The sequence below is a fragment of the Otolemur garnettii genome, unplaced genomic scaffold (genome assembly GCF_000181295.1).
Source record: "Otolemur garnettii isolate 467f Iridium unplaced genomic scaffold, OtoGar3 scaffold00104, whole genome shotgun sequence".
NCBI classification, from domain to species: Eukaryota; Metazoa; Chordata; class Mammalia; order Primates; family Galagidae; genus Otolemur; species Otolemur garnettii.
Window position 1 is genome coordinate 1637552 of NW_003852499.1, and position 11710 is coordinate 1649261.

The window sequence follows — 11710 nt, forward strand, 5'->3', positions numbered from 1 at the left end:
TCCAGCTTTGGTGTATGTAGTCAGCGCCCTACTCACTGAGCTATGGGCACTGAGCCATGAGTGCTAGAATTTTAATTTAGTTATTTTTAATGTTTCTGTTTCTCTCCTTTGTTTCCTATCTATTTTCTTTATTATGAGTATATTTTTCTTTTTTTTTTTAGCATATTTTTCTTTACGTCTTTGTATGCTAGAATCCTAGTGTATCGACTCCAACATCTGAGTCATCTTGAGGGAGCATCTCTTCCTCTTAAGCATGTTTTTTTTTCCTATGAATTTTTTCATACTTTGAGTAATTTTGGATTATATCATATATACAAAAACTATAGATTCTGTGATGTTCCTCCAAAAGGTATTGATTTTTTCTCAAGTGGGCAGTTAACTTGGCTTTACTCAAGCTGCAAACTATCTTGAGCTGAGCAAAATCTAAGTCCAGTTCTTTCTAAGTAAACTTAACTAGGCTATTTAGTTTAGAGTCTGCTCCACACATACATAGGGGGACATATGTTTTTTAGGGGAACAAACATAGAACAACCTGAGACATTCAAATAGCTTACAACCCGGTTATGAGCCAGGCATGGCACAATGAGAGAACTACACACATGTAGACCTTAGAGCACCTTAGCACCTATCTCTGCCCCAGACAGATCGAAGTGAGTAAAACCCTCCAGTGATGAGGACATTAAGGAAGGTGTTGAAAGCCCCTTCCCCTTCCCATAGCTTCAGAGCCCATGTCATTAACTCTTTATCCTCCCTAGACCCCTATTCTTGACATGGTCATGTGTGCCATCCCATACAATGCCAGCCCTGAAGAGCTTTTGTATCCAAATCTACGTCATAATTACTTGAGTAACTACTTCTGCTTCGCCTGTCCTGGCTACAAACTGTGGGACAACAGCCATTCCTATCTCCCTGCCAGCTGGAGAAGAGGCCCCAGTGCAGAGGTACGTCACTGCCTCCTCACCCTCTTTGGCTCCCTGTCCCCTTTGCTACCCAAAGTCACCCCTGCACTTTAATTCCTGCCCACTTAGGGGTCCTGGTCTGCTCACAACTTCCCCAACTTTAAATCTGAAATTCTCATGTCTCAGGAGACCCCTCAGTCCACAGACATCAGACTAGCCGTCATCCTACCTGCCCGAAGTTCCCTCACAGGCTGTTCTCCTCCTCTTTTCCAGTACACATCTCCAGGAAAGTCTTCGCAGGTGGGCCAGCCTCGTTTCTCCAGTTCCTGCCCTTTTGGTTTTATTTTATTTATTTATTTTTAATTTATTTTTTGAGACAGAGTGTCACTTTGTTGCCCTGGTGTCACAGCTCACAGCAACCTCCAGCTCCTGGGCCCAGGTGATTCTCTTGCATAGCCTCCTGAGTAGCTGGGACTACCAGCGTCCACCACAACATCCAGCTTTTTTTTTTTTTTTTTTTTTTTGCAGTTTTTGGCCAGGGCTGGGTTTGAACCCGCCACCTCCAGCATATGGGGCTGGTGCCTTACTCCACTGAACCACAGGCGCCGCCCCCAGCTATTTTTTGTTATTGTTGTTGCAGTTTGGCTGGGACAGGCCACCCTTGGTATATGGGGCCGGCACCCCACTCACTGGGCCACAGGCGCCGCCCGGAGTTCCTGCCCTTTTAGCAGTGGAGGGCAAGCTTAAGAGCTAAATACAATCCTGCCTATCACAGACCATTAGCAGGAATACAGGGATAATGCTCTGAAGGAAGAAGAGGAGTGGACTCCTCAGCCCTCATCTAAGCCCTTCCTCCCTACAGACAGGTCATGGGATTGGCACCCGTGTGTTTGGATACATCTCTGGCTCCCTCGCTGCTCCGTGTGACCCTAAGAGTTATATGAGAGGGCAGATTTAGGTGCTCTCAGAGGAAAGAAGTCCCACCAGAGGGTCCCTCTTCAACAGGTGGTATGTTTGGGGTTAGGGCATATCCCAAGTATGTTTGGGATTAGGGCATGGCCAACAGGTATACATGATCTCAAGACTGTACTGGAGAAATTTTTTCTGTCCTGATCATTACTCTCTTGCCATCTCATAGCCATGAACCATGGCTCTCTTGAATCTTTTTAGTCTGGAAAAACCAAAGACATACCCTGTTTAGGTCTGTAACTTGCTTCATTTGTGAGGCACCATATTACTACATGAAAATGGAGGAAGCACTAGATTCTTCTCTGTGCAATGCGTGCAAGTGTCTAGAATGTAAGGCCTTCCTCAAACCTGCCTTCTCTAAGGATAGTGCCATCTACCTCCACAAGGGCTTCCTGGCTCCCTACCAAGCAGTGGGTGAATGTCCTTCTTGGGGGACAGTGAGGGCAGCCATGGCACTAGTATCTGCCTAAGGAAGCTTGAGTGATCTCTGAGCTGGGAACTCAGGGACACTTGGCCTGGACTGCTGTCCTGACTCTGACCTCCAGGCACTGTAGGCAGGATTCAAAAGAATGCCTAAGTGCATGTCCCCCCACTGATGCATGGTAAGGAGCAAAAGGAAGGGAAAGTTCAAGTTCATAGGTCACACACTTTGATTTGTACAAGAGGCAGGCTTATAATGTAAATGAGTGAGAAGACCAGGGAGGAAGAGAGATAGCCCGTCAAAGGCATCATCTGTAACTCACAAGGAGCCAAAATAGCAGGTGTGATACATGACATAGTAAAAATTATTTTTATTTTTTTATTTTATTATTATTATTTTTTATTAAATCATAACTTTGTACATTGATACATTTATGGGGTTCAGGGTACTGCTTTGATATACAATGTGAAATACTTACGTTGAACTAAGTAACACATCCATCACAATTATACTCATTTCTTCATAGTTTCGAAATGTACCATTGCATTATGCCCATTAGGTGAGGTCCCCCCAAATGCCCTCCCTCCTCCCATGTCCCCCCTCCCCTCTCTCTCTCTCCTCTTCCCTTCTACTTTCTGGACTATAGTTATGTTTTGCCATTCGTATGAGTGTGTAGGTGATTATATATTGATTTCACAGTAGTATTGAGTACATTAGATACTTTTTTACCCATTCTTGAGATACTTTACCAAGAATAACATGTTCCAGCTCCATCCAGGCAAACATAAAAGATGTGAACAAAAATTGATTCTCACTTGGCTCGGCGCCTGTGGCTCAAGTGGCTAAGGCGCCAGCCATGTACACCCAAGGTGGCGGGTTCGAATCCAGCCCGGGCCCGCCAAACAACAATGACCGCTGCAACGAAAAAATAGCCAGGCGTTGTGGCGGGCACCTGTGGTCCCAGCTACTTGGGAGGCAGAGGCAGGAGACTCGCTTGAGCCCAGGAGTTGGAGGTTGCTGTGAGCTGAGATGCCACGGCACTCTACCTAGGGGGACAGCTTGAGGCTCCTGTCTCAAAAAAAAAAAAAAAATTGATTCTCACTGGATAAAAGATTTAAACTTAAGACAGGAAACTATAAAAATACTGGAAGAGAGTATGGGGAAAACACTTGAAGAAATTGACCTGGGAGAATATTTTATGAGGAGGACCTTCCCGGGCAATTGAAGCAACACCAAAAATACATTACTGGGATCTATCAAACTAAAAAGCTTTTGCACCACCAAGAGCACAGTAAGCAAAGCAAACAGACAGCCTTCAGAACATAAGATTTTTGCAGGTTATGCTAAAGGTCTGATAACTAGAATCTACAGAGAACTCAAACTAATCAATAAGAAAAGAACAATTAACCCCATTTATATGTGGGCAAGAGACTTGAACAGAAACTTCTCTGATGAAGACAGGCGCATGGCCTACAAAGACACGGAAAAATGCTCATCATCCTTAATCATCAGAGAAATGCAAATCAAAACCACTTAGAGATGTCATCTAACTCCAGTAAGATTAGCCCCATTACAAAATCCCAAAACTACAGATGTTGGTGTGGATGCAGAGAGAAGGGAATGCTTCTACACTGCTGGTGGGAAAAACTAGTTTTAAACAGTACAAGAGTAAGACTGAAGGCCCCTTGATTTTGGAAGTACGTGGCAAGCTATTTCTGAGTCAGACAGCAGGTGGCGCCTAACCCAGAGAATTCGAAAAAGGGAACTTGTGGAGTTAAGTAACTACTCAGCTCATTTCCAGTAACTTCCTCCGCCCCCACAGGGGCCTTCTCAACCTTTTGTTCCGGAGCCTAGGCCAGGTACCTCACCGGTCCCAGATGTCCAGTTACAGGTGCCTGGACCCCAGTGGGGAAACTATCTCTGGAGAAGCCCTCACTCCGCAGGCTGCCCAGGCAAGATGTGAGTGTGCCCCTTGCAAGACCTAGAGAAGAATGGGTTGTAGAGAGGGGAAGGGAGGATACAAGGGCGTACATGCACCACACACAAACACACCCTCAGTGCACATATGCACGTGCACACACATGCACGCACGGGGCAGTCAATCCACAGAGGAGCGACAGCCTTTCCTAGGGTAGTCAGACTCAGTGCTCTGAATCAGGAAAAACATTCCCATTAATTGTCCCTCACTTGTACCACAGTGGATCCCTCAGATTCCAGGATGGACCCCGCAGATCCCAGGGTGGGGGTGGGTCTGCTAAAGCAGAAAGAAGTCCTCTCCTCAGGATGACTCTCCCAGAAGGTGAGCAGAGGTGAGGTCTTCAGAAGGTGGAAAATTCACAGTCCTAGAGCTCAAGCTAAGCAGGTAGCTGTAGGCACTGGGGTCAGAGAAGGTAGATAGGGGGTGCCCCTGTCTCAGGGCTGAGGCCAGCATTGTGCCTGCCTTGGCCAGGCTCCTTAGCCTCGCCTTCCTCCACTCCTGCACAGCCACAGGTCTCAGGCACAGCTATGTGGTCTCACCTTGCCCTCTCTGACTCATAGGTGGTGGCTGCTCCTCTGGGGAATTCTCCAAGCTCGCCCCACACAGGGCTCCGTCCTCTTGGCCCAGCGACTACCCCAGCAGCTGACATCCCCCAGATACCCAGAACCATATCTCAAAGGCCAAGAGAGCACCGTGGATATTGAGGCCCCGGAGGGCTTTGCTGTGAGACTCGTGTTCCAGGACTTCGACCTAGAGCCGTCCCAGGACTGTGAACGGGACTCTGTCACAGTGAGCTGGGGGGTGGAGGTCCTGCAAGGACCCTGGGAAGGGCAGCGGGAGGGGGCTCTGCACTGAATAACATATCTAGAGGAGGGACAAAAAACCCCAGTCAGGGCATTGCAGCCCAGCTTACCTAGGAGGCCATGGTCAGTGCCAAGACAAAGGACAGGGCAGCAGTCAGGCCCTGCCTTTGGAAGACTTATGGAGGGAAACAAATAAAGCAGATCTGCAGAGTCAGGGGCAGGGGCACACATCAGCCATTAAAAATATGTCATCACATATTTGTTGAGTGACTGCACTGTCAGATCAGGAAACAAAAGATTAAGTAAACATTCCCACTTACCTCAGAGGAGCTTTCACAAAACCTCTTATGACAAGGACGTCATTCAGTATAGGACATTTTAAGAATAATGTTTTACATTATCTTTTGGTTTAAATTTTATTTGTATCAAAGCACACATGTAATTTTTTAAAAATTAGAGTTTTGGTCAGGCACAGTGGTTCACTCCTGTAATCCTAGCACTTTGGGAGGCTGAGGTAGGATGATTGCTTGAGAACAGGAATTTGAGATAAGACTGGACCCCATCTCTAAAAAAAGGATCTACCTGGGCATGGTGGTGCACATCTGTACTCCCAGCTACTTGGGAGGCTGAGAAGGGAATATTGCTTGAGTTTAGGAGTTTGAGGTTACAATGAGCAATGATTGTGTTGCTGTACTCCAACCTGGGTGACAATGTGAGACTATCTCAAAAATAAATAAATAAAATTTTTAAAACTTAAAAAACTTATAATGAAAAACAGCAGTCTTCAAACTACTCCTCCTCCACCTGATTGCTGCTTCCCAGGGACAATCATTGCCAATACATGTACCTATCTGATATTTATCTTCATATGTATAAATAATGTGCTCATTCTATTTTTACTTCTTACTTTTATTTTTACATATTTTCTATTAACTTTCAACCATAATGTAGAAGAAGACGACTAGTTTTGTCTTAGATCTTCACCATCCACATCTCCCCTCCCCATTCTCTCAGTTTACTTAGTTATTATATTTAGTTACATCTAGATTTACAAATTATATTGTTATAACTGCAAAATATTCACATCTGAGCACATGGTGTACAGTAATTATAATCCTTTTCTTCTCCAACTTTTGGGCTTCCCAGAAGTCAGTAATTACCTGGAGTGCTTTGGGGGTTTTGTTTGGATTTGTTTTAATCTTTAGTTTTCTTAGTTCTTTCTGGAACTAATCTCCCCAGACCCTTAACCAGAATAAGAAAGTGTACTCGTGCACAAATTTTAATCTGTCAGTCCTCCTTTTTATTGGTGACACCCCTCCTGAAGCTCTCTTGACGATTTATTGCCACCATTTGAATTCTTTGCTCTCGAAGCCTGCACACATTCTTGGAGTTCCCTTCTCCCTCTTTCTGGGAATTTCCTTTACCTGTCTTTTGATGAACCTGAATTTCATATCTTTAACCATCTTAGCTTACTCCCTCATTTTGAAGAAACACATTCTCCAATAGCTTACTTAGAAAAGATATTTTAGAGGAAATTTTAGAGGATCTTCCATGTCCCAAAATGTCTCAGTTCTCCCCTCACCGTGGGTGGGTAGTTGATCTGGGTATAGCATTCTGAATGGGAAGCTTCTTTTCTCTCAGAATTTTGATGATGTTGTCTTCTAGGTCTAGACTTGTTAGGTCTGGTGACTGATCCTTAGTTATTTCTTTCTAAAACTTTTGGAATGTTTTTCTTATTCCAGTTTCCAGACTTTCATTATGATGGGCTTTGATGCCAGTGTTTATCACTCATTGTGCAGCTCTCTTTTAATCTAGAGACTCTTTTACTCTAGTCCTTCAATTCTGGGAACATTCTTTTTTTTTTTTTGAGGCAGGGTCTCACTATGTTGCCCTTGGTCGAGTGCTGTGGTGTCACAGCTCACAGCAACCTCAAACTCTTGGGCTCAAGTGATTCTCTTGCCTCAGCCTCCCAGGTATCTGGGACCACAGGCACCTGCCACAACACCCAGCTATTTTTTGTTGCAGTTGTCATTGTTGTTTAGCTCACCTGGGCCGGGCTCAAACCCAGCTCCCTTGGTGTATATGGCTGGCACCATGACCACTGTGCTACGGGCACAGAGCCAATTCTGGAAACATTCTTATATTATTTCCTCAATAATTTCCAGGCATCTGTTTTCTTTATTTTCTCTTTCTCCTATAATTCAGCTATTTATGTTCTGGACTGATTCTCTAATTTTGTTATCTGTTCTGGTCTATTTTCTGTTCATTTGCCTTTTTGTTCTACTTTCTAGGGGATTTCTTCATCTTTTTTTTTTTTAAGAACTCATGGCTGGGTGTGGTGCCTATAATCCTAGCACTCTGGGAGGCTGAGACAGGTGGTTTACTAGAGCTCAGGAGATCAAGGAGGAGGAGACTAGCCTGAGTAAGAGCAAGACCCCATCTGTACTAAAAAAAATTAAAAATAAAAACATATAGAAAAATCAGCTAGGCATTTTAGTGGGCGCCTGTATTCCCAGCTACTCAGGAAGCTGAGGCAGGGAGATCACTTGAGCTGAAGAGTTTGAGGTTGCTGTGAGCTAAGATGACAATAACGTCACAGCACTCTAGCCAGGGCAGCAGAGTGAGACTTCATCTCAAAAAAAAAAAAAAAAAGGGGAGACAGACAAAACAGAGTTTTGCACTCCCAGGTAGAGTAGTGGCACAATCACAGCTCACTGCAGCCTTGAACTCCCCAGCCAAGTGATCCTCCTTACCTAGCTAATTTTCTTTTTCTTTGTATAAACAAGATCTTGCTATGTTACCTAGGCTGATTTTCTGATTTTGAATTCCTGGTCTCAAGCAATCTACCTGCCTTAGCCTTCCAAAACTCTAGGATTACAAGGGTGAGCCACCACATCCAGCTAAGAGTTCCTCATTTTTAAAAATCCACCCTTTTGGTTCAAGGCCTGTGGCTCAAGTGGCAAAAAATCCACCCTTTTAATTAATGTTTTTTTTTTGTTTTTTTTTTTGAGACAGAGCCTCAAGCTGTCTCCTTGGGTAGAGTGCTTGTAGCATCACGGCTCACAGCAACCTCCAACTCCTGGGCTCAAGCGATTCTCCTGTCTCCACCTCCCAAGTAGCTGAGACTACAGATACCTGCCACAACGCTCAGCTATTTTTTGGTTGCAACCATCATTGCTGTTTGGTGGGCCCAGGCTGGATTTGAACCTACCAGCTCAGGTGTATGTGGCTGGCGCCTTAGCCACTTGAGCCACAGGTGATGAGCCATGATTTTTTTTTTTTCTAGTGACATATTATTTCTTTTTTTTTTTTTTTGAGACAAGAGTCTCACTATATCACCCTCTGTAGAGTGTTGTGGCGTCACAGCTCACAGCAACCTCAAACTCTTGGGCTTAAACCTTCTCTTGCCCGCTACAACACCCACCTATTTTTTTGTTGCAGTTGTCATTGTTGTTTAGCAGGCCCTAGCCAGGTTCAAACCCACCAGCCCTGGTGTATATCGCCAGCACCCTAACCACTGAGCTACAGGCACCAAGACCTTTGACATTATTTTTAAATGATTCTTTTGTTTCCAATATTATCTCTACTTCATCCAAGTTCCTTTTCACAGTCTGTTTTGATCTTGGCTTTTGGAGTTAGAGACTTCCTTACAACCTCTAAGAATACTTGGCTGTCCATTCATGCTTAAGGGTAAGAACTGAAATGCTGATTGCCAGTTCTATGTAGATATCTGAAATTTGTCAAATGATAGCCTTCAACGTAGGGTTATCAACAAGGTTACTTAGATATGGTGTTGGGGTCCTCTCAACTGTCAAAATGTAAAGGCATTTCTTTGATGACAGCCACTGTCCCCAGAAGGGACTCCTGTAGTCTCCAGCTCCTGATAGCAAGTTAGGAAAGGGGCCTGGGGGAGGGAGGTGTTAACTGTTGGACAGATAGACTTGTACTCTGTCTGCTTTAGGACAAAGAGTCCTCCCTTAATGCTGTCCATAGGTCCTTGGAAACTGTGCCTTTAAGTGAAATGACACAGAATGAAACCAATTAACCATCTGCTAATTGATGTAAACAAGAATGAAGTTTCTACAGCATATTTATGGTCACAACAAATTTCTAAATAAAAACCGAACACTTATAATATTAAACACTGAAATAAATGTGAGTCATACATACATTTAAGAAAAATAAATAAAAACAAATAAGGTATTTATCCAATTATTCCTTTTTTTAAAAAAAAGAAACTTGGGATGCTTAAGAAATTCCCCCATTGTCACACAGGGAGTTAGAAGCAAAAGTCTAGAATTTAACACAGTCTTGGGACTCTTTGTTGTGTGTTCACTCAACTTTGCCAGTTAGAATCCTAAGAGGTTTTATTTAGCTAACAAGTCACGAGAATGAGTGGAAAGAAAACGGGAGGATTTTACAACCCACTTCAGTTGCATAGTTTCCTATACCAAAATGCTTCTTCGCAGGAGGCAGGCCTCTTAAATGTGGAGAGTTACATTTGTTGGTGTTCTAAAGAAAAGATCAGTATTGGAACTTGTTCCAGCAAGGCATTTAGGGTGATTGAGAAAATTCCTTCATGCCAACTTTTACCCAGTTAATATGATCATAGTGAGATGGATTGGATAAGTCTTAGAGAAATTTGAGACTTAAAGAATGAGAGAATGGAGAGCTAACAAGAACCCCGGATACACAGATCAATATGAACATCAGAGATGAAATGAGCCCAGCAGTGGGGTGGAATCCTTCCAAATTGCCCCTTTCTTGAATCTCACAGAAAGGGATCTGAGCAAGGGCAAGACAGTCAAAAGTGTCTACTTATACATCAGTTCCAGATTCATTTAGCATCCACCACTTCATTAATCAAAGGAGTAGGGCGCTGGCCCCATATGCTGCAGGTGGTGGGTTCAAACAGAGCCCTGGCCAAAACTGCAAAAAAAAAAAAAAAGTGGATGGACATAGAGATAGACATAGAGATAACCTGCTTTAAGAACTCACCAGGTTAGACAGCAACATCCAGCATGCTGTACTGTAGGCATCAGTCTCCCTACATTCCCACACATGGTGAGAGCTTCGATTACTGTGCATGGCATGAGGGGAGGACACCCCATAAGAACAAGAACGGGCAGGGAGCCCAGGGGCTCAATCTTGGCAGAAGGTCTTACTCAGAGAAGTGGGAGGTGATGGGATTGTGGTAGGGCCAGGGGTGGAGCTGGATGAGGGGATTATGTCTGTATATTCATTAAGTCAACTGGGGTGCTATCGGCACCATCTTGAGCATCAGGGACTCAATGGTGAGCAAAACAGGTGTAATTCCTGCCTTCTTAGAATTTACAATCCGGTGACCAAACTGTAGAAACCCTGGAGTTCTCATGAAGCTTCCTGAAAGAAGGAAAATATGGTGGGCTTTATGAGATAATTATGGTGGGTTAAAGAGATGTTCGAGTATGTGGTCATGTTTGGAACAAACTCAGGAGTCAATGATGGAGCAGGAATCTACTTGAAGAATGCTTCACAGAGTGTGGCTTCTGAGCCCCAGAGAGCTACAGATCCTCTATATGGGGCTGGAGCCATGCTGAGGATGTGACCTTCTGACTACCAGGAGTGTAGATTGACCCTACAGCCATCTACCCTCTCTCTCTTCCTCCCCCTTTCAGATCTCAGCCAGTGGGATGAATCTAAGCCAGTTCTGTGGTCAGCAGGACTCACCTCTGGGCAGCCCTCCTGGTCAGAGGGAGTTTGTGTCCTCAGGGAGGAGTTTGCAACTGACCTTCCGAACACACGCTGTCTCAGAGGACAAGCCCATCCACCACCACAAGGGCTTCCTGGCCCTCTACCAAGCTGTCGGTGAGTGTCCCTACAGGGGGTGCAGAGAGGGAACCTCTGCCCCCCTCCTCCCCACCCCATGATCCCTGTTATCTTAAAGCCACAAGTAGAAGCTTGTAGGAAGCTGAAAGCTGAGCCTGGGGGCTAAGGAACACCTGGGCCCAACCCCTGCCCTGCCCTAGCCCTGATCATGCAGCCAACGCCCAGCTTTGGTGGTGGTTTCCACATAAATTTATAGGCCTAGTGTTTGCAGATCATCTCATTTTTTAAAGAGATGCCAAAAATCAAGATTTTTTTAAGTGAGATTCTAAATTTTCAAATGGTGACTCAGATGTTTTTAGAAAGATAATGTATGCACATGATAAAATTTTCAATAACAAAAAAGGAGCACATGCTAAAAAATAAGTCTCCCTCTGATCTCTGGCCCTTAGCTCCTGGCTGCTTTCTCCAGAAACAACTCTGCTCTCCATTGCCTGGGTATTCTTCCAAAGAGATTTTTATATCATTTGAGTATAACTTGCATATGTGTGTTGCATACTATACACAATACTCTAAACATGGCATTTTTTCACTCAATGATATATCTTAAAAATCATCCCATATCTATATGGGTAGCATTGACTCATTCTTAATGACCACATACAATCTCTTTGATTGATGTGTCATAGTGTATTTTATCAGTCCCCCACCGACAGATATTTCACTGCTACAAACAGTGCTGCTGTGAATATTTTTGCATATGCATCTATCTTTGAGTGTATGTATGAGAGTATCTTTTTTGTTTGTTTGTTTGTTTGAGACAGACCCTCAAGCT

At 44.1% G+C, this 11710-nt stretch overlaps 1 protein-coding gene and 1 long non-coding RNA gene across 2 annotated transcripts in view; both read left to right on the forward strand.

Moving 5' to 3' along the window:
• Nucleotides 1-363: 363 nt before the first annotated feature.
• LOC111727394 overlaps nt 364-11710 on the forward strand; it is a 19820-nt gene continuing 8473 nt past the window's right edge. The window contains exons 1-2 of the long non-coding RNA XR_002774955.1: nt 364-374; nt 2280-2282. This is a non-coding gene — a long non-coding RNA (uncharacterized LOC111727394). The remainder of the gene's footprint in view (nt 375-2279; nt 2283-11710) is intronic.
• Nucleotides 4152-11710, forward strand: part of C1RL (complement C1r subcomponent like) — a 15416-nt gene continuing 7857 nt past the window's right edge. Inside the window, 4 exon segments of the mRNA XM_023517055.1 lie at nt 4152-4185; nt 4188-4248; nt 4828-5056; nt 10728-10917. Of these exon segments, the coding sequence (XP_023372823.1) occupies nt 4167-4185; nt 4188-4248; nt 4828-5056; nt 10728-10917 (499 nt within the window). The 5' untranslated portion in view covers nt 4152-4166.